This window comes from Psittacula echo (genome assembly GCF_963264785.1).
Source record: "Psittacula echo genome assembly, chromosome: 20".
Lineage (NCBI taxonomy): Eukaryota > Metazoa > Chordata > Aves > Psittaciformes > Psittacidae > Psittacula > Psittacula echo.
In genome coordinates this window covers 574798-597920 of record NC_137756.1, presented here as the reverse complement: position 1 = coordinate 597920, position 23123 = coordinate 574798, and the positions used below count along the sequence as shown (strand labels likewise).

The window sequence follows — 23123 nt, the reverse complement described above, 5'->3', positions numbered from 1 at the left end:
TTACAGAAGCTGATCCAACTGAAATATGGTTGGGGTGAGGGCTGGCAGCCGGTTTATAAACACATTATTTTCTTGAAATACAAAAAATGAAATCCACATGACCTGTGTTAGTGACACCAGTTCAGTCAAGGAAGAGGTTGTGAAAACTTACTAGGTTTCCTAACTACTGGAATTTCAGACATAAGGTTATGCCAGCTCACTTTGCTTTCTACATTATACCACACCACTGCTGTGGGCTATCAAAAAAGAAAGACTGTGCAAGCGTAGTTGCAAAACTACAAAGATGATGAACAAATGGCTTAGTACAGTTTATCTTAGGAACTTTCTGGTCTCAACTCCTAACCTATTTCACATCAAACCCACATAACTAAGTCCTTGTTTTGCTTACCTCCCGAGGCCTTTCTTCTGCAGTCACAATGACACTGTTACCAGTCAGATGTACTGACATCTGCTGCATACATAAACACTGTGTGTCCTGCGTTCAGCTGCAGCAGCCATTTTTTCCTTCTTAGTAGCTGGTGCAGGGCTGTTTTCGACTTTAGTCTGAGGACAATGCTGATAACACACCGACGTTTTAGTTGTTGCTAAGTAATGCCTACTCTGATCAAGGACTTTTCAGTCTCATGCTCTGCCAGTGAGGAGGGGCACGGGAAGCCAGGAGGAAGCAGAGAGAGAACACCTGACCCAAAGTAGCCAAAGGGCTATTCCATACCACAGCACTTCATGGCCAGTATATAAACTGGGGGAAGTTACCCAGAAGGCCAGATCACTGCTTGGGTCGGGCTGGGTATCGGTTGGCAGGTGGTGAGCAGTTGTACTGTGAGTCACTTGTGTTTATTTTTTTCCTTTTCCCCTGTTAGTTTTATGTTCTGTTCACTTGTTATTTCCCTTATCATTATTGTTATTGGTGGTAGCAGTAGTGATTTGTGTTATACCTTAGTTACTGGACTGTTCTTATCTCAACCCGTGGGATTCACATTCTTTCGATTCTCCTCCCCATCCCTCCAGGAGCAGGGTGGGAGGAAGGAGGGGAGTGAGCTGTGTGGTTTGAGTTACCATCTGGGCTTAAACCACGACACTGTGTCATACTTTTTGGCTATCAGATATTTATTTTCTTAGGAGTGCTATCAAGTTACTGTGTGTTGACTAAAATCTGTGGCATTTACAACTCCCGTGGGCCAAACCCTCCAATTCGAACAATAACCAAGTGACTCTGAAGAAAGAAGTCTCAAAGGGATTCATGGGAACTGAATCATTCTTGTGTCTGGGAACAGTGAAAGAATTCTTCTCCATTATTTTATACCTGGGAAAACTTAACTTAGGGAGATGATTAAAAAAAAAAAAAAAAAGATCCAAATCTGCTTGTACTCATTTTTCATATGAAATATATCTCAAGAAAATTAATTCTTAGTATAAGGACTCCTCCTCTGCTTCTTGAACAGTGAAACAAATTGTTTCTACTACATTTTAGGTCCTGTGTGAAGAGCACAGGATATGACATTTAGGGAAAATGTCTGTCAGGAAGGTCACTGAATATTCTCCAATAGAAACATGGGAAGCTAAAACTGGAAGGAATTTTAAGGGAGGTTCACCTTCAACTTTTGGCATATTTCTATGGAATAAATACCTTGAGACCTTTCCTGACAACTGTCCAAATTGTTCTTAAAAAAAATTAAAAATCCAGTGAAGTAAACTTTCCAGCCACCTGAAGCAGTCAGTTCCCTGTCTACTAACCTTCTTGCAAGATAGTCCTGTTTTGTAATATACAGCCTAAATATTCCTTATTACATATTAAACCATTTTGTACTTCCTTCAGTGTACAGACAGACTAATACCATATATGTAGCCAATTTGTTTTGATCTACCTGGATTTCCCCAAGTCTTTGAACATAGTTTCTCTCAACCTCCTCCTGGAAAAACTGGTGTCTTACAGTGTAGACAGTGATCAGTGCAGTGGGTGGGGAACTGGCTGACTGGCCATACCCCAAAGATGGTGGTGAATAGCTCCTTTTCAACCTGGAGACCTGTCAAAAGTGTGGTCCTCCAGGGTTTGATGTTGGGCCCAACACTGTTCAATGTTTTTGTAAGTGATCTGGAAGATGAGATCAAGTGTAACCTAACCAAGTTTGCCAATGGTACCAAACCGAGTAGAGAAGTAGACACTTCAAATGGAAGAATCACCATGCAGGAAGACCTGGATAGGCTGGACATGTGGGCTAACAAGAACCTTATGAAGTTCAACCAGTTCTCCTTCTTAAGTATAGCATCTTGCATTTGTCATTTTAAAAAGAAAATTAATTTAGCCCTCCACAATGGACCTGGCCCTGTTGGATATTTATTACTCATCTGACTTAGGCATCTGGTCCAGATAAACTTAGAAAATCCATATAATTATAGCACTGTACTACCCTAGACCAAGAAAATTGAGTTTGTTTTATTAGAAATACGTTAACTAATGGTTACAGCTGATGCTCACTGTCACATGAAAGTTATTACTTGCCACACTAAAACCAAAATAAAGCAAAGCAAAACCTCCTCTCCTTCTCCCCCTCCTCCTTGATTTTTTAATATAATAGCTTCACTACATCAGTTACATAGGTTTTTATAACAGAAGGCACTAACAGCACTAAAGCTCTGTTTTAACAATCATCTTTTCACTCTATAGTTTGTGGTAAAAGCAAACTAATGCTGTTGAAATGGCTCACAATGAGATTTTATGTCACTGCCTTCTTCCTCCATTCTTTCAGTCTTCTTACTTTTGGCAAATGCCAGCAACAGGATACTGGCCAAGACAGCTGCTACACAGCACAGCCATTCTCACGTTTATTGTCATTCACATGGTAGAATTTGCAACTCAATTGTAAATGTCTCTCTTTGATAAGTGATATCAATACTAAACACCTTGCCACTAAGGAATACCCCTTTCTTCTCTCCCCATCTTTATCAGTTTGACAGCTTCCCACCCACACACAGTTCAGTGCTCTTCCTACCCATGTGTTTCCTACCCCTTCTTTAAGCAGTCACATTTATTCTTGATAAAATTTCACATACGAATAAAATGCACATTCAACTTGTGAGTCATTTTCTTCAGGCTTTGGAACACCAAGTAAAGTGCTCCCAACCACATAAGGTATTATTGACCAACATACATACACTAGTTAGTTTTATACCTTTTATTTTTGCTATTACCCATATTTATTGGTGGAAAAATAGCAGGTTTTGCCAGAAGTTAGCAAATTGAAAATCCTTTTGTATCCCATTGTACTTGACTTGCAACCTTAATTATTACTGTAATTTAAATCCTAACAGACAAAAAATCCCCTCATATTCACAAAGTAGTCGTATCCAATGTGATCCAAAAGTATGACATTACTATAATAATGGACGCATACTACTTACTTTATCCTTTAATACCTGGAATTTATCGAATTATAGGGTAAAATATGTTAATGTCTCATAACCGTCTAACTCAGAAAATAAATGCTATCAGTGAAACTGCAGCATACAAAATTGCTACAGTTACATTCACTGAGACCAGAATTTCACTCTTAAGAAACCACAAATAGAATTTTAATTAGCAACAACCTAATCATTTCATAGAAAGAGAGTACTGCAAAATGTTTTTTTTAAAACACTACCACAGAGTCTTCAGCAGTTGCAAAAACAGGGTCCTAGTTTAATTTCTAAGCATCACATTTGTTTGTTTTTTACTTTTGAATACAAACCCAAAAGTTCAGAACTGTTCCTCATACTACATCAATTACTGGCATCTTGAGTTATCTTGGTAACTGTTTGTAAAATAACCAGTGATAAAATAATGCCCCCCCAAACTATTTAATTTCTTTGAGATTATTATCTTATTGTCTTTCATAAAGAAAGCAAAAAGAAGAAATAAAATTAATCCAGCAGATTTCTTGTTCTGGTGACAAAGTGTGTTATTTTAACAAGCAAGACAATTTGGTCTTTGTGAACTGCAAACTTAAGATAAGGATTTTTATAAAACTGAGTTGCAGGACAAAGTTAATTGTGATTTTGCCCTCAAACAAGAAGGGAATGTATGTAGTTCAGGGTTAAAGAGAAATAGATTTGTTCTGTATGAAACAATCTTGACTGTGCAACATGCTAAGCATATGCTTAATGCAGAACAGAGACTAATTGTGACACAGTTCTAGAGCACTACCTTCATTTGTAGTATAGCCTTGATTGTGCATAATTAATATTTTTGTTTCAAGGAACACTGCTGCAAAAGTCTGATAATGAGAAAAAACCTAGATGGAAATTGAAAAAGACATGGAAATATTAAGTATAGTGACAACACACAAAAAAATGCTCCCCTTAGCTGCATTCCCAGTTAGGCTTCAAAATCAGACCTGTCAAATGGGAGCAGTATTCACTGCATAGTTCTTTGCAGCTTAAGAAAGAGATCACAGTTTTGAATCTTTTTCTCAAAGGAAAAAAGAGCATTTTGGTATGGCCCAAAAAGTCTATTTGTTTTCTCAAAACTGCTTGGGAATATATTGATATATCTTTCACAATGATATCCAGTAGAGAAGTTTGATCCACCTTACTTAATTTCAGCAAAGTGAAAGAAAACAATGATCTTACAAATGGTAAGAATCAGAGAACCTTCCGAGTTCTAACAGGCACACTTCTGACATAAGCAACTGAAGAATGTTTCTGGATCTTCAGCCCTTGTTCTTGTAGGCGACTTCACCCTACCAGATATATGTTGGGAATTTCATACAGCTCAAAAAAGGCAGTCCAGAAAGTTTTTAGAGTGTGTGGCGGATAACTTTCTGTCACAGCTGGTGAGCGAGACTACCAGGGGAGGGTCTGTGTTAGACCTGTTGTTCACTAATAGAGATGGACTGGTGGGTGAGGTGGAGGTTGGAGGTTGCCTGGGGCACAGTGATCATGAAATTGTAGAATTCTCAATACTCAAGGTAATCAGGAGGAACATCAATAAGACCTATACCTTGGACTTCCGGAGGGCAGATTTTGGCCTGTTTAAGAGACTCTTTCGGAGAGTTCCTTGGGAAATTGCCCTTGAAAACAAAGGAGTTCAGGAAAGATGGGTGTGCCTCAAAACAGAGATCTTGAGGGCACAGGAAAAGTCTGTTCCTGTGTACTGAAAGATGAGCCGACGAGGCAAGCGTCCAGCCTGGATGGGTACTGAGGTTATGAAGGAACTTAGAAATAAAAAGAAGGTATATCATCTATGGAAGGAGGGTAGGGTTTCTCAGGGAGTGTTTAAGGAGGCTGCTGGGGCATGTAGAAAGAAAATTAGGGAGGCCAAAGCTCAGTTTGAACTTAAATTGGCAACTTCTGTAAAGAATAATAAAGAAAGTTTTTATAAATATATCAATGGTAAAAGGAAGGGTAAGACTGATCTTTGCTACTTATTGGATGAGGCAGAAAACTTAGTAACTAAAGATGAGGAGAAAGCAGAAGTGTTTAATGCCTTTTTTGCCTCAGTTTTCGGTAGGAAGACACCTTGCCCTCAAGATAACTGTACTTTGGGGTTGGTAGGTGGTGTTAGGGAGCAGAACGGTCCTCTTGTTCACAGTATCACAGTATCACAGTATGTTAGAGATTGGAAGGGACCTCAAAAGATCATCTAGTCCAATCCCCCTGCCAGAGCAGGAACACCTAGATAAGGTCACACAGGAATGTGTCCAGGCGGGTTTTGAATGTCTCCAGAGAAGGAGACTCCACAACCTCCCTGGGCAGCCTGTTCCAGTGTTCCGTCACCCTCACTGAGAAGAAGTTTCTTCTCAAGTTTAAGTGGAACCTCTTGTGTTCCAGTTTATACCCATTACCCCTTGTCCTATCATTGTTTGCCATTGAGAAGAGCCTGGCTCCATCCTCATGACACTCCCCCTTTATATATTTATATACACTAATAAGGTCACCCCTCAGTCTCCTCTTCTCCAAACTATAGAGACCCAGCTCCCTCAGCTTTTCCTCATAAGGGAGATGCTCCACTCCCTTCATCATCTTAGTTGCCCTGCGCTGGACTCTCTCCAGCAGGTCCCTGTCCTTGAACTGAGGGGCCCAGAACTGGACACAATATTCCAGATGCGGTCTCACCAGGGCAGAGTAGAGGGGAAGGAGGACCTCTCTCGACCTACTGACCACCCCCCTTCTAATACACCCCAGGATGCCATTGGCCTTCTTGGCCACAAGGGCACAGTGTTGGCTCATGGTCATCCTGCCATCCACTAGGACACCCAGGTCCCTCTCCCCTACACTACTCTCTAGTACTACTTGTTATTCAAGAAGAGGAAGTTAGAGAATTGTTGAGGCACCTGAACATTTACAAATCAATGGGACCAGATGGGATCCATCCCAGGGTGATGAGGGAGATGGTGGATGAGCTTGCAAAGCCACTCTCCATCATTTACCAACAGTCGTGGCTCACTGGTGAGGTTCCAGATGATTGGAAGCTGGCCAATGTGACGCCCATCTATAAAAAGGGTAGGAGGGAGGATCCTGGTAATTACAGGCCAGTTAGTCTGTAATTAATTAATTCCACTCAGTGCTGGGAAAGTTAATGGAAAAGTTCATACTGAGTGCTATTAAGCAGCACTTAAGAAGTGGCCAGGGTATTAGACCCAGCCAGCATGGGTTTATGAAGGGCAGGTCATGCTTGACCAACCTGATTTCCTTTTATGATCAGGTTACCCGCCTGGTGGACGTGGGAAGGGCTGTGGATGTTGTCTATTTGGATTTCAAGCAAGGCTTTTGATACTGTCCCCCATAACATACTCCTGGAAAAGCTAGCAGCTCACGGCTTGGACAGGAGCACTCTTTGCTGGGTCAGTAACTGGCTGGATGGCCGGGCCCAGAGGGTGATGGTGAACGGTGTTGCATCCAGCTGGCAACCAGTCACCAGTGGTGTCCCTCAGGGGTCTGTGCTGGCACCGGCGTTGTTCAATATTTTTATTGATGACATGGATGAGGGTATTGAGTCCTTCATCAGTAAGTTTGCAGATGACACTAAGCTGGGAGCTTGTGTCGATCTTCTGGAAGGAAGGAGGGCTCCGCAGAGAGACCTGGATAGGTTGGATAGATGGGCAGAATCCAATAAGATGAAATTTAATAAGTCTAAGTGCCGAGTCCTACATTTTGGCCATACAAACCCTTTGCAATGTTACAAGTTGGGGACAGTGTGGCTGGATAGTGTCCAGCTAGAAAGGGATCTGGGGGTATTGGTGGATGGCCAGCTGAATATGAGCCGGCAGTGTGCCCTGGTGGCCAAGAAGGCCAATGGCATCCTAGCCTGCATTAGGAATGGTGTGGCCAGCAGAAACACGGAGGTTATTCTTCCCCTGTACTCAGTACTGGTGAGGCCGCACCTTGAGTACTGTGTCCAGTTCTGGGCTCCTCAGTTTAAGAAGGACGTGGAAATGATTGAGCGCGTCCAAAGGAGGGCAACGAGGCTGGTGAGGGGCTTGGACCGCAAGCCCTACGAGGAGCGATTGAAAGAGTTGGAGTTGTTTAGCCTGGAGAAAAGGAGACTCAGAGGTGACCTTATCACTCTCCTGAAAGGAGGTTGTAGACAGGTGGGGGTTGGTCTCTTTCACCAGGCAGCAACTGACAGAACGAGAGGACACAGTCTCAAACTGCGCCAAGGAAGGCAGAGGTTGGATATTAGGAAGAAATTTTTCACAGAAAGAATAATAAAATATTGGAACGGTCTGCCCAGGGTGGTGGTGGAGTCATCATCCCTGGATATGTTTAAAAAGAGATTGGATGTGGCACTTGGTGACATGGTTTAGTCGAGGTGTAGGGCATGGGTTGGACTCGATGATCTTGAAGGTCCCTTCCAACCTGGTAATTCTGATTATTCTTAACAAAAATCTCTAACTGGTGAGTTTTCATTTATCCAGCAACAGCAAATCACTTGGAGCTATACAAAGAGCTTCTTCAAATCCCAGAAAAATGACTAGAGTAGTAATAACATCACCTTTAGGCCAAGCTTTGCAAATTAACTGTGACTCGAGAGAGTTGTACATAGGACAGAGTAACATCGATCTGCAATGTTATTCATCCTGGTTTTGCTCCATTTGTGTGGTGTGCGGAGAGAATCACAGAATCATAGAATAGTTTGGGTTGGAAAGGACCTTAAGATCATCTTGTTCCAACCCCCCTGCCATGGGCAGGGACACCTCACACTAAACATGAGCACCCAAGGCCTCATCCAACCTGGCCTTGAACACCACCAAGGATGGAACATTCACAACCTCCCTGGGCAACCCATTCCAGTGCCTCACCACCCTCACAGGAAAAAATTTCTTCCTTATATCCAATCTAAACTTCCCCTGCTTTAGTTTTAACCCGTTACCCCTTGTCCTATCACTACAGTCCCTGATCAATAGTCCATCCCCAGCATCCTTATAGGCACCCTTCAGATACTTGAAGGCTGCTCTGAGGTCTCCACGCAGCCTTCTCTTCTCCAGGCTGAACAGCCCCAACTTTCTCAGCCTTTCTTCATATGGGAAGTGCTCCAGTCCCCTGATTGTCCTCGTGGCCTCCTCTGGACTTGTTCCAACAGTTCCATGTCCTTTTTATGTTGAGGACACCAGAACTGCACACAATGCTCCAAGTGAGGTCTCACAAGAGCAGAGTAGAGGGGCAGGATCACCTCCTGAATCCACTAACTGTATGATCTTAATCATTCCCTAAACATTGAACTTTTCCATGGGTCCTAAAGTAGAGCTGTAAGAGAATAATTCTGATATCTACCACAATGTTTGATAGGATCTGAAGTTCCAAAAAGCATGGGAAACAGAAGCCAGTATAGAAGATAATTTTCTAGAGCATAATGCAAAATTCTGAGAATCTCCCTCTTAGAAATCAGTGCATTGTTAGTTTAGTTCCAATTTTAAACATTTCCCAGACATATTGTCAAGTACAGAATTACATCTACAGTGCATTTTAACATAGCGGGTTTTGTTGTTTGAGATAACGTGACATTTTTGTAACCTCTTACCCAGGACATCGTCATCTTCTCTGTCGTCTAAGTCAGTAGTTGCATGGCGAGTGATACAGACGAACAGCAAGACAAAGGTTAAAGGTAAGGAACAGCCCTTCTTTCTTCCTTTCATCTTTCCTGTAGAACACATAAATGACAACACACACTTCAGTCAACTGCTTGAGTGCTCTGTAAAAGTCACTAGCAGGGTAGTGCATAGCCATATGCACTATGGCTATGGGTAGATATACAAATTTTGAACTTTAGAAATCATGTGAGCTATGTTATTATAAGTATATTGTAAACATCATGAAAAACAAGGCAAGATTGGTAGCTGTGCTCAGCTGATTGCAAGCCTCCTATCCTATTGCCAGTACTAAAGGCATTGCTATTACTTTTATTTCAAGCCACAATTGAAATCACCTCCCAGAATACATAATGATATAAAATGTAACACTTAATACTTTTAATGTCCTGACCAGTTTCACATGATGTATGGTTGACTGGCATGTACAATCCTTCCAAATAAGTTTTACTCTGTCTGCAGACCTAGATTCATTGCCACAAACACAAGATTCTATTTTTAACAAGTATTTCATCAATTGATAGCTACCAAGTTCCCAGACTTCCGTGTAAGCTGCATTTCACAGGAGTTGGTGAACTTTCTGCAACATGGGCTTCAGTACAATAACAAGTATTTTGTACCTTGTAGATCTCTCTAATATTGAATACCTTACAGAGTCATTTTTTTTCCTCATAGGAACACTATAACCATAGTCATTCACACAAAGAAACCGCTTTTATTCCATGGCAGCTATTGTGTTCAAGTTGCCAAAGATGAGTTAATGTATGCACATATGTGAGCACCTCTAAAAAACTTTTGCTTAACTGTGTTAGAAATACGTATTTTCCAACTGACTTAAAGTTCCTGAAGGATCTCTGAAGTCTAAAATTTGGCTAAGCCAATTAATATTGATTTAATAGAAATTAAAGATCTAAGGATTAGGAAGCTTCTAGCCTTCAGACACCGTTTTGTCTTTAGTGTTTTCCTTTGCACACCTTTGAAGATAGATTGTCTGCATCACCTAAAACAGTGAGGGCAGGAAGGGCTATAGAAGCAAATGAGATGACCTGTCATTATGCTTGGGGTAGAGAGCTATATCAGGAAGGCTAAAGAGAGGATGATGAAGGGGCAGGTGACATTAACAGATTAATTAATTTAACAGATTAAACTTTTCTTTTAATGATACATCTTTGCCTGTGAAGTCAGAAGTAAATCACAGCTATGGTATCTAAGAAAACACTAGTAAGCAATGATGTCTCAGAAGGTGAAATGCGTGCAAAGAGAGATTAACCAATTTGCCACAGCCACCCTGAACTGTGCCAGAGCTAGAAGGTGCAGTTATATCTTCAACACCAAACTAGAGCCAGAATTTTCATTTCTCTCTTGACAATGTGTCAATTTTTTCCTCCTGCATATTCAGCATTTTCCTAAGTAGAAATACTAAACATTCTTAAAAAGTAAGTCTTGTTTACATTGCAGACCAGACCATATATAGCACTAATTATTTGGATAATTTTTTCCACTTTAGAAGGCTTCAGTATGTCGTTTCTTTGTGTGTGTGTGTGTGTGTGTGTGTGTGTGTGTGTGTGTGTAATAGAACAGAATTTTGGGATCTAACAAATTTCTATTTGAACTGGAAAATATTACAGTGTTAACTTTTTAATCATAATGCTTTCATGCCAAAAATAAACAAAAGAATGCATTTATCTTTCATTCCTTCTAAGCTCAATGTTTAAGCTTAATTTACAAATAAAATCCTTTATCCCATAAAGTTTGTCAAAATAATTTAGATCTCATTTTGTGCTATTAATCATGATTTTTAAACAAACTTTCCTCAAAGTCTGTATTTTTTTTCTATGAACAAATTCAGAAATTGTTGCTTTCTACTACAGAGGCAATAACTGTTCTTGCAATAGAAATGACCTTGTTATGAATTCTGAAATGATGTTATGCTGAGAAAATGTGCAAGAGCTACAATTGCTCATTTCCAGGTATTTTTCAAAGAAACACAAGCAGTGTCTTTATTCATGTTTCTAACTAGAACACCAGTTTTCATTCCTATATTATTTTACATATAAGTTTTAATATAACTTAATCCAATAAGGTATTATTTTTCCCCTTTCCCCAGCGACAGATTTCTAGTGATCCATTTGCTCCATTCAGAGTGAATAATCCATAAATAATCTACCCCCAATCTCTACTGGAGGAATTAACTGTGGGCTACTTAGCTGACTGCAGGATATCCCTGCAGCATTGCTATAATGGGGAAAAACCACGGCATTGTGCTATGGATTTGTCCTTTCACTCTAACATGCCAGACTTAAGTATATTCATTAATACTACTGTCTACATTTACTTGTGTACTCCATCTGCTCTCATTTGCCTTACCTTTTTTTCACCCTGTATCTTGTTTACATGTGATAATATTTCCATTTTCTAATGCCATCCTCCTCATAGCTGTTGTCCCAGTGTTATTTCACCCCTGACTTTTCTAAATATTACAACATAAAGGAAAGGAAGAGCATTTCTGAAATTTTATTTTTTTTTATATATATATATAAAATATATATGTCATAATATATATATGTGTGTGTATATATATATACAAAATTGCTATCCACTGCGTACTTCTGTGTTTTCCAGTCAAAGAACACATATTCGCTCTCCATCTTTTTCTGTGTACAGTACATACTATAACTTAAATTGAAAGCAAAGTGGCTATTACAGACCAAGGGCAATGGCCAGCTTCAGGAACTTTGCCCTGAATTTGATCAGGTTCTGTAAAAGTGAATGAAGTTTAATGCCAAAATATCCACCAAAGCATATCTTTATACACTACATGGCAAAAATAGTGTCTTAGACTTCAGACACTAGAAACAATCCACATACATAATAATAAAACATTTTTTTAACATATCAAAATAATACCATGTAAGACTGTAACACAAACCCAAAATAAACCACGAAAGCATCTTTAAATGGAATTCCATTGACTACATACAAAGTGAATAGAAGTAACCCTGTTTCTTCTTAGCTTTCATAAAACTGGCTGAATGCCTGCATGCAAAGAGTTGTGGTCAATGGCTCAATGTCCAGTCGGAAAACAGTAACGAGTGGCATCCCTCAGAGATCAGTGTTGGGATCGGTCTTATTCAACAATTGCTCGGCGACGAACAGTGGGATTCAGTGCATCCTCAGCAAGTCTGCTGATGTCACCAAGCTGTGCAGTTCAGTTGACATGCTGGAGGAAAGGAATGCCATCACAAGGGACCTTGATACACTTGTTGTGAATGCTCCATCCCTGGTGGTGTTCAAGGCCAGGCTGGAGAGAGCCTTGGGTGACATGGTTTAGTGCGAGCTGCCCCTGCCCATGGCAGGAGGTTTGGAACTGGATGATCTTCAGGTCCTTCCCAACCCTAACTATCCTATGATTCTATGATTCTATAGCCTATTCTATGGTTTCCAGAAACAGACTACCTCTTATGATGCATTTGGCCTAATACCAGAAAGATTTTCTTCCATGAAGAGCTTTGTGGTGCATGGCCTTGGAAGAATTTTATTTTTTTACCCAAAAGTTAGAGAAATAGTTACAGCAATCTTTTTATTCAAGCCTGATAAAGCGTCTAATCATGCTTTAAAAAAGGAAGAAAATAGCTCTGCACAAGGCAACATGAAGTTGTCTAAGACTGCCTGTATGAATTGAGAGACATCCGAGTCATGATGTATGTTTGACACTAACTATAATCAAAATAAATCCACAACTAAGAAAAACTGTATGGGCAGAAATATTAAGTAAAAACTTTCAAACAACTGCACAAGAGTAAGTATTTAACATTATAATGTAAATAAAGGTTACGATAGTTTGACATGATCTAGGCTGAATAAAAGTAGAAATATCATCAGATTTTCAGACTTGATAGATAGCGATAACTTTCACATTTTAGAATCATAGAATAGTTAGAATTATAGAATAGAATTAAAGAATTAGATTATCTTTTTCCATTTTTATTCTATTCTATTTCTTGAACATGAATTCTATTCTAGAATAAAAATTATTCTAATCTCATTATTCTATTCTGAATAGAAAGGTAGAATGGATTATAATTTTGCCTGGTTGCTCTAAGCGCAAAACACAAAAAACCCAAAAACACACTTTCAATTTTAGTTTTTGAAATTATATGGGAAAAGGTAATTTTCTAAGCACATGGTTTTCTTTAGAAGTTTAATTTGTAATCATTGGCATAGTTGTGACCCTTCATAAAGGAACTTGCAAATTATCTGCAACCTCAGTTGTCCATGGATTAATTCCAAGTTTGCCACTCATTTTCTATGTTTGAATTATTCCAAACGTGACAGCAAAACTCTCCCTAGTTCAGCAAAATTCAGTTTGAATTTGCTTTTGGATCACTCAAGGCCTTTGTTCTTTCCAGGAATCTGCAAAGTATAGATTTAGACTGCAAAATTTAGTAATCCATTTTTATTCAGTCATCCAATGTTCCCTAAAGCTTGCTTCCAAGTAGAAGAAAAGTAAAGGAAATAATCAGCCAGAAATTGAAATCTTTAATAAGTCTCTCTTTTTCATTTGAAAACAGAATTTTATATATTGTGAACTATCATACCTAATCGTCACTGTATGATTAGGAGGATAAATAAGTGCACTTGTGCAGAGAACAAAAATCTTACCAGAGTACGGTATTTCTATTCTTCCACTCAATTCCTACCGCTTCCCTTAAAGAGTACATTGTCAAATGTACACATTCTTGATGCTTTGGAAATTTCCTAAGAGGAAAAATTTAGGCTTTATAACTGTATATCTGCCTTACTGCAAAGTTCATTGTCCAAACACAATCTCCTCCATCTTTTCCCAAGGTCACATGTTCCCAGAACATTTTGTCAAGTATCAGTGGAGGTGGAATAAAGGGGGTGAAGGTTTTAGCACTGAAATGCTTAAATCCATCTGTAATTTAATTATGTCTTGCATTTCCTCAGGGAAGAGTGAAATCCAAGATCAAAGTGAACTTGGACCTACGTTTTCAATTAAAAAAACCCTCCAGAAAGTACAAGTCTCCTGATTTAATGTTCAGCTCCCCAGTAATAGCACATTAAGGCTGCAAGCCTGTCAAGATACTGATTTTATTTTCTTTTTTAATACTTTCTGGTTATTTTATTTATATGGAAAGCACAATTCAAAATACTTCATCTATTACATCTGGCTCAGTAAAATATAAAATGCACACGTGTGTGAAAGACTGCCTGTCATGGGAAAGACAGGAAATGTTTTGAGTTTAAATAATTCATGTTAAATGGTCTGATTATTTAGGTCAAATTCTGAAAATCTCTGGAATTAAATGTAGTCTCTTACTCCAGAAGGGTTCTAATTTAGGACAGCCAGAAATCAGTTCAGCATTAATATTGTCTTTTCCCTAGATCAAATGTCATTAATGCAAATTTAATAAATTCCTAAGACATTTCCTTAGGAACTGGCACTCTACTGCTCCCAAACTATCTACCTTTTGAATACGACATTTTTATATCTATAACAGACAACATCTAAGTTACCTGACAAAGGAAATCAAAGGTCTATGGGTAATAATTGCACCATTTACAAGTTTAATTAAATGCTTTAATTTGTGAATGCCATTAACTTCCCTCAAGCTGTGATATAGGTACATAAGGCAGAGCACAAGGAAGCATGGAAGCTCCCAGGAACAGAACCTTATTACCTGGCTTTATAAATGGGCCTTTTTTATCCTGCCACTTAAACATAGAAATACAAGAAAGCTCTCAAAATAGTGGTTTGTTTTGTTTTGTTTTTCTTGCTAAAGACAGATGCGTATCAAACTCAGTGTGTTCTCCTTGCAGTCTGTAACCTCTGGAGCCAGATCTTTTATACATGTATATATACATTTTTTAATATACGTAGATATATATTTTACTTAGCATTCTCTTTAACGCCAATTTCTAAAGTTACCAGAATGTTTAGAAGCAAACATTTCTCCAACATGGTTTTTATTTGTAACTAGCTAACTGGAAAAGGCAGAAGAAAAGTGAGCGTTTCCGGTAGTAGCCAAAACCAGACAACTATAGAAAACAGCATAAAGTAACATTGTATTGACCATAAAAGTGACTAATTCACACTGACAGCCCAGGAAATGGAAATGCACTCACAAAAACAAAGAGGGGGAGGAGGGACAGGCAAAGGATATAACTAAACAGAGGAATGAACAGCAGGAGAAGGAATGTGTATATTCAAACGTTGAATTGAGCACAGATTAAAATTAAAGATAAAAAGATCTAATTAAACAAGATAACAGCACTTCTGATACAAAATCAGACCCTCTTCAATTCACTATACTTCAGAGGCAATATATTTGCTCTGATATCTAACTACTATAACAGTGATTTAATTAGGCATTCCTGCAGCATTGTCTCCCAGCTGGCAGTCAGTGAGCTCCCTTAGCAAGTATTTGATTATATGGGCTATTCTGCAGCTGTTTGAAGAGAATTGTGTTTTCTCATTTACTCTGGTGGAAGTATGAAGAATGAAGTAAGCATCAATTCTATCACCTCTGCTCTGACCTAAACTGAACAAAGAATGATGTTACGTGCCTCACCTTTAGAAGTCTCAGTGTCAGTGATGGTCTGTCATTCAAACTGACTTCTGCCAGGGCAAAGCCTAGCAGTGTCACAGGGAGGCAGTCTACTGTGGACCAACAGCGTACAAACATTATTGATTGATTGAAAGCACAAGATTTTGAAATCTCTCTCCTCGCCTCAACTTATCTCCCTCCTGTGCAGAAGCAGCCCTAATAGTCTGTATCAGTCCTGAGGCTAGAGACTCCATCAGATTCCTTCATCAGAACTTCAAAATTCCACCTTGTTATGAAAGAATTTTTGTTGGTAACCTACGTATCATCATTTAGCATAAATGTTGATTTGCTGCTGCACTATTCCAATGTCTTAAATTCCCAAGTGAAAACTGGGAAGTGAAAATTGGGAAGTGAAAATTTAGAAAAACAAAAGTCTTTGTTAGCTTTTATGCTGAAATATTGTATGACCCGGTGTCAGTTTCAGATTTAAACTCCCATTTTGGTTCTGTTTTTATTAAGGTTGTAAATTCTGCTTTGAAACCACAACTAACAAGTGAAAACTTTGTTATGTTTTGAACTCAAAACAAAAAACCCTACCAACATTAATAAGCCTACCACAAGAACTCGTTGTAGACCTCTCTTGCCTTTTTACTTTCCTTGTCAACTCCCTTCAGTGGTGCTTTAAAACCATTTTCTGTTTCCCAACTTAGCTCCTGGACCTATTTAATCTTTTCTCCTAGTCAGCTAACACCTGGCACTGGGTACTTTGCCATCCTGTCTTCAATCATCTTCTCTTGTGACACAGCTCCAGACCCTAATTTCCTCCTCCACTGAGTTCCCCTTCTTACCTGGCTCAGTCTGGGCCTCATAGTCATGATATCCATCACCCGATAACTGGGAAATAGATATATTCTGGAAGGCAGAGAGATGGTGAGAGAATACCTTGGCAATAGTAGCCTGCAAGTAATTTTCCTAACAACTTGATCATGCAGTGCAGAGCACCTGATGCAACAGTCCATGTGAATTACAAACTCTGAAATGAGGAGTGATTCTTAAAAATTGCTGCACTTTTTATTGGAATACTGGATTTACCTACATCAAATCATATACCTACTACTGATACCTTCATGGAGAACTGCCCTGGGTTCATACCAGCTGGGCTTAAACCACGACAAGAATGACTAATGGTTTTGTAGCTACTTCTACTACCCATAAGGAAAAAAATCCCCAAATAAAACACATGCCACATGATCCAACATTATCAGCTTATCATAAAGGATCTACTGAGAGCATGATTTAAACTTCAGTTTCTACCTCAGAGAAGACTGATTCAAACGGGAATAAAGAAAGAAGCCAGTTATTTATTTAAATGTGGCAAATCCATTAGTCTAGCATGCCATATCCCAGTTGAGATAAATCTCTACTCCACGTATACAGCCTGTTTTCATTGTGACATAGCTTTCAACAGGGAAAGGATACAGTTGTTTGCTTCTGCAAACGTATTTTTAAATGTAGACTAAACCAAATAACTAGTTAACATAATTTCATAAATCTTAAAAAACAAAACACCAAACCCATCACATTCAAAACTGTACTACTTGGACAGAAACTACCTGTTTGTAGCAAAAATATAGGCCATATAAACCTATTTTCAAACAGGGACACCTTCAGCATCCTAATAACAGCTACTCTCAGAGCACAAAAGCCACTAGAAAACCAATCAAGCAGCAATATTAGTTACGGGTTTAGGAACACAGCATCGAAGTCCCAAATTTAGCATTATAAAACCTCCAGCCTTTTTTTTCTAGCAGTTTGGACTGGAAAGGTATAGTGTATGCTCTTAATCTCAGCTGTGCTTACTGATAAATAGTCATGTATTTAGAGGCCAATTAGTTTACCACAACCTTCTCTAATGGACAGAGTCATTTCAGTGCTGTATATCTGTTATCAAGACAGCTGTGTGTAATTTCACCTTGTACAGACTACTCAATTTCAATAAAGTGGAGCTATCAGTTACTGAAAATAGAACAGGCAGACAGAGAAGAAAACTACCTGCCACACTGATGCCTCTTGCGACTGATTTTGACCATACCTATTAACCTTTTATAAACTCATCATCACATAGCTCACGTTTTGCACCTATGCTAAATATCAAAACATAAGTTTCCAGGCTTTGACAAACAAGTTCAGAGCACCCTGTCTATCCTCTGGAGACACCACAAATATTTTTACTGCAGTGCATGGATGAGCTTTAGACCATCACACAGGTTAGAAATGTTGTAATTACCAGTAATCAGTGGACTGCCCCCAGATTCAGACTGCATCAGATTATTGCCCTGCAATTACTTAAAACCAACATAAAATAATGCTGGCATAGAAAAGAAAGGGTCATATACCCTTTATCTCCCACTGCTTATTCTAGTGGCAGTGCCAGCTTAAAGGTGGAGATGTCCCTGTTCATTTCAGGGGGATTGGCCTAGATGACCTTTGAAGGTCCTTTCCAACACAAACTGTTCTTTGGTTCTATAGTTCTATGATTCTCTGGACCTAAAGCATTCATCAAATGAGTCTTAGAGCATAGAAAACTTCAGCCTCATCTTTCTACGCTACCTTTTCTCTGACTGATGAAAGCATAAAACATTGTCCAGAGCCTCATTATGTTAGAGACTGTACAAATACAGGAAAAAAGATTGCTTTTCAGCCAAACTGGAAAATGTTTACAGTAAAAGCTTCTGCATTTCATAATGCACTTCTGCAGACATTTCTGTGAAGCATAAAAACTGTACCTCTTTAATATTTTCTTCACAGAATACTTGTATTTCTAATTTACTTGCTGCAATTGTTATTTTCAATGTGATTGTTTTAAAATCAGTTCTTAAGGAATGCTCTAGTTTCTGGAAGAAAGCTGAACCTTCTTGTGCCCAGATCATATCCTGAATTAACATGTTCAGATGCTTAGCTTTATTTTGTCAGTAATCAGTAAATCAAATTAACCAGTTAACTTCAGAGGTATACTTAGTGATGAATGGCACACATCATGGAAGATAGCAACAATACTAAAGGAGGAAAATGAACAGCTGTATTTACAGCAACAGGAAATAATTAAGGAAACTGAAAAAAGGAGTTGTGAGAGAAAATTAAAAGGACTAAAAATAAGCCTATTTTGCTGTGAAATAACTATGAGAGGAAAGGAACCATACGATTTCCCATATGGCTCTGTTTCCTTCTGTCCTCAGGGGCACTCTGTCCCTATTGTAAAAAACAGTTTCATAAGAAAACACACACAAGTAGGTAATTTGTCCCTGTTTTTTAAGACAGTCCTCCCAGCTCTCAATGTGAAGACCCCATCAGCTTCTTCTAGTTGTTAGAAAGAAAATATGACTGTTCAGAATGTAGGCCAAAGAGCATGAGTAAGTACTGGAGTTAGACATATTTTAAACAGCTCCAAAATTGTGAGATATGAGAGTCATATAATTCTTGAGGCTCCTAAGATCTACTGATGTTGTATTTTTGGGTTGTGATGTGTATTTTCTTGTTCCTATACACACACTCTGACTCTGGGAGGCATTCCCACAGTGTACTGAATGCACAAGATCATAATGGTTACAAAGCACTTCAAGCAGCTTTGAGTTTATTTCAAAATGCAGAAGAGAGTTATTGCCAGAATCACCTTTTTAAAGTAAATGCAGATGTTAAAGCAGATTCCCAGAATGTGGAGATGGTGTTGATGTCTTTTTTCTAAGAGATTTAATATCCACGTGTCCAGAAATTATCCTAATCCCACTGATTTATCTGTGGAAGCAACCTGTGTTCTCTCCCCTAAAAGTAACTCAAAATCCACAGTCAGAGGAATAGCGTAAAGGATATCAGCGCCCCTCTACTTGAGAACAACCTGAGTGCTAGTATTCGCTCCTGTTTATACACTTAGCCGGGTTTTTGGTGAAACATGTAAACAGTCCTTGAAGCTAGATCTGGAATCCAGGAACTCTCTTTCTGTAACTGTGGGTCTGGTGTAGACAGAGGTGAGATTTTAAACTCACTAAAGGCTCTGGACATGTTCTCTGAAAGCCTGTTAGGAAGTCTGTTCTTTTACAACTTTGTTTTATTTCCTAGACACTCTATCTAGGAGCACTTTTCCCCCCAGTCTCTTAAAATTGTATTTCTGACAGAATATCTGCCTCCTTTTTGTACACTCTCCCTCATTGCCCTGTAGGTCTGACAGTAAACCCTAAATTAGATACCAACAATTTATAAGGTTTTAACATTAAACTTTCAAAGTTAACTCTCTGATGAGGTTATGGATAAATTCAATGCCATTAGTTGTTCTATATATCCTGAGTCAAGAAGGTCGTAAAACTTTTACTTACAATTATTCTCCATTTAGAATATTATCTGCATGAGTAACAACTGAGTTTTCATTAGCAATATTAGTAAATGTGGGCACAGCACAAAAAGCCTAAATGCATTTTAAAGGTCATAAAACTACTCTGGACAGCTAAAATACATTAAATCTCCAGATTACAAACTATGCAACTATGCAATGCACAATGTAAGGATAAACATAAAGATTACTGAAAGTCAATTTAAAACACACTTAGAGTGTTGTGTGCCAGCATAAAAGTTAGGGAAATTTCAAAGAAATGGATTTATCGCAGCAGTTGCCCACATGACTACTTTTTAATGAATCCTTTCACATAGGACATACTTGACAGGAGAAAAGGCCAGAGCAGAATGTGTTTTAATAATTTTTACCTCCTCACATTGCTCTCTGTGCATTTCACACTAACTCAACATGTTTAAAATTCTCAAACTCAGCTTAAACGCATACATTTACTGTGGATCTAGATACTTGCTGCCTTAACAATCGCAAGTTCTCTCCTAGTAGACTTAAATAATGAGCAAAAGAGCAGAAAAGGTTTACAATTTTTCCCTAAGTATGTGCCTAGCAATTCCTACAGCCTGCCTTTGCTGTTCATATCTATACTGACAGCTGGACTTCCTGTCTTTGCATCTGGCCATAAGACATTCAGGAAGTAAGGTTTATATCTTTACATGTTTTCCATGAAGTACTTTGATGACTAATTTCTAGGGTACTGAGTCACATACTCCTTTCATATACTGTTCTCCATCTAAATTATTAATGTTCTTCCTACTCCACTCTTCCCATCATTACATGTCTTTTCCTCATTTAAATTGCATTTAGACATTCTACAAACAGTTATTTAAATTTTAGCAAACTTTTTTTTTTTTAATACAAGCTAGTATCACTGTTTTTAATTACACAGCTACTAAAAAGGATGTTTATGTCAATTCTTCCAAGTAAAATATGAAAACAAATCACCAATAATATTCTGGGGTTTTGCGGGAGGATGGTGGGGTGTTTGTTTGTTAAAGTGGCACCACTGTAAGCCTCATTCACTACCCTCCTCATTGTTCATAGTTTCTTGAGGGTTTCAATATACATTGCGAGTGAAATCGGCGTATAGTAAAATCAGCTTAATTTTATTCTCCTAAAATGTTCTTGTACTTCTCAAAATATTAACTGCTTCAAATGTTACTTATCAAATGCCTTAGAAGGATTTAAAATAGCATGGCAGACCACTCTGCCTGAATCAAGCCTCCATTTGACCTACTGTAGAAGAGAAATTGTTTTTTAAAAAAAACAAAAGCTTTTTTCCAAACTCCAGCCATTGATCAAATTTAACATATTTATCTTTAGGATGACTTACTTTCAAAGAATTGTCTTGAAGCTCAAAATACCTTAGTCTGACATTCTGACAACAAAAGGTTAGTTTTATTAGTAATCACAAAAGTATATTAATTGTTCTACAGTTTCAAATTTACTGAGAAAAAAAGTCTCCCTTTTTGCAGCATTCATTGATGGACTTTGAATCTAAACATCTAACTCCTCCATCTGCCACATTCTAAAGAAAACATACCAATAGGTACACCACTGTGCCAGCTAAAGGAAAAAACTCTCTCACATAAAACAAAGTTTGTACAAAGTACTCACCAAACGCCTAGCAACAGCTCTTGAAGAAAGAATTCCTGAATCGGTGCTGAATAGGATCCTCCCCTGCTAATTCACGTTGAAGGGGTGTGGTGTAAAGCTACAAAGGAAGGATTGCAATCTGATCTTCCTAGAGCAGGCTCTTGCTGGAGGATTAATCAGCTAGTTGTTGTTCTTGCTTTTTGTGTAGCACACGGGTTCCCTCTGGGTAGAACTCAGGGATCTGCAGCAGCGGCAAGGACGCTTCCTGGTTAAAGTTTTCTGATCTGCGTTGTGGTTTAGAGCAGCTGTTTTCTAAACAGCAGTAGTTAAAATGAAAAGCACTTTGAAAGAATGAGAAACAGTCTTATCCTTTAAAAGCATAAGATATGTTATTCATTATACCTTTCAGGCTTTGATATGGTTCATGAAGATGCCATACTCATTGCCTATTTAAGAAAAATTGGTTATGGCTTACTTTTGGGTTTGGGTTTTTTCTGTTTTTAAATAAAGCCATGCTACTCAGTCTAGATCTGGGCTGCATTCATCACAGTATCTGGAGCTGAACTACAAAAGCTATTCTGCCTTCAGCTAGAATATACCATCTATTCATGAATCATGCTAGTATGTGCTAAAACTAAAGTTAATCATCATTAATGTACCATGGCTGAAGACAGGGAAGAGACTCCAGCAGTAAGACTGAGAGACCATGTAACTTGTGAATGTAGAGACACATGACCAGAGTCTTAGTCCTGGAAACTAGGGATGAGAATTTCCCAGACAGTGAATTAAACAGCAACAGAGATGGAAGTAACAGCTGAAGAACAGTAAATTACACAATTAGTAGCTCTAACTTAATTGCAGTTATTTCTGATCAAAGACAAAAAGGTGAGTTAAATTACTTTCATTAGAGATCTATAATCATCTGTCCGTCACTATCCTGAAATAGACTGGAAGCTTCTCACAGTCAGTTAACAGGTTAACAATCTCTGAAACAAACAGAAGTGCTCCTGGCAGCTTCTTAAATCTCCTGTCTGCTATTCCTGACTGTAAGAATGTGTGTAATAATTTTCAGGGCAGGCAGTAGTCAGCTGACTCTGCCCTCTGTTAACCGGGTCAATATTCAAATGGATTAACCCTCCTGAAATGGACTAGAAACACTCACAAAGGGCCAGTTTAAAATGCTGGAGGTGGACTTCTACCATACTTACTACCCACCTCCTGCTCAGATAAACCAAGGAGCAACCCAGCCTAGGAGAAGTCAGCTAAAAGGAAATGGCTGGTCTGAAATTTGTGCAACATCAACACTGTGAAAAATGTATTTTGGGTGTCCATATGTTACGAATTAGTATGTATCAGTGCTATCCATAAATCTCCTTGAGGGTCACAAGTAAGACAGCCCAAAACAGATGTACTAAAATGACATGATAATTTAAAGAAACCTTAGTCTGTACATTTACAATAGAAACAAAACCAACTAGATTTGTTTTAGATACGTCTTCA

General features: G+C 38.6%; 1 protein-coding gene across 2 annotated transcripts in view; it reads right to left on the bottom strand.

Annotated features, from left to right (window-relative positions):
* Positions 1-21721, bottom strand: part of TFPI (tissue factor pathway inhibitor) — a 47540-nt gene extending 25819 nt beyond the window's left edge. The window contains exons 1-3 of one of the 2 annotated variants that reach the window (XM_080632037.1): positions 21645-21675; positions 13725-13820; positions 8996-9115 (exon numbers count right to left, since the gene is read on the bottom strand). In XM_080632037.1, coding sequence (XP_080488163.1) covers positions 8996-9110 — 115 coding nt within the window. In that variant the 5' untranslated portion in view covers positions 9111-9115; positions 13725-13820; positions 21645-21675. Of the gene's footprint in view, positions 1-8995; positions 9116-13724; positions 13821-21644 lie in introns of both variants that reach the window. The other variant, XM_080632038.1, reaches the window with a different exon arrangement.
* Positions 21722-23123: the final 1402 nt, after the last annotated feature.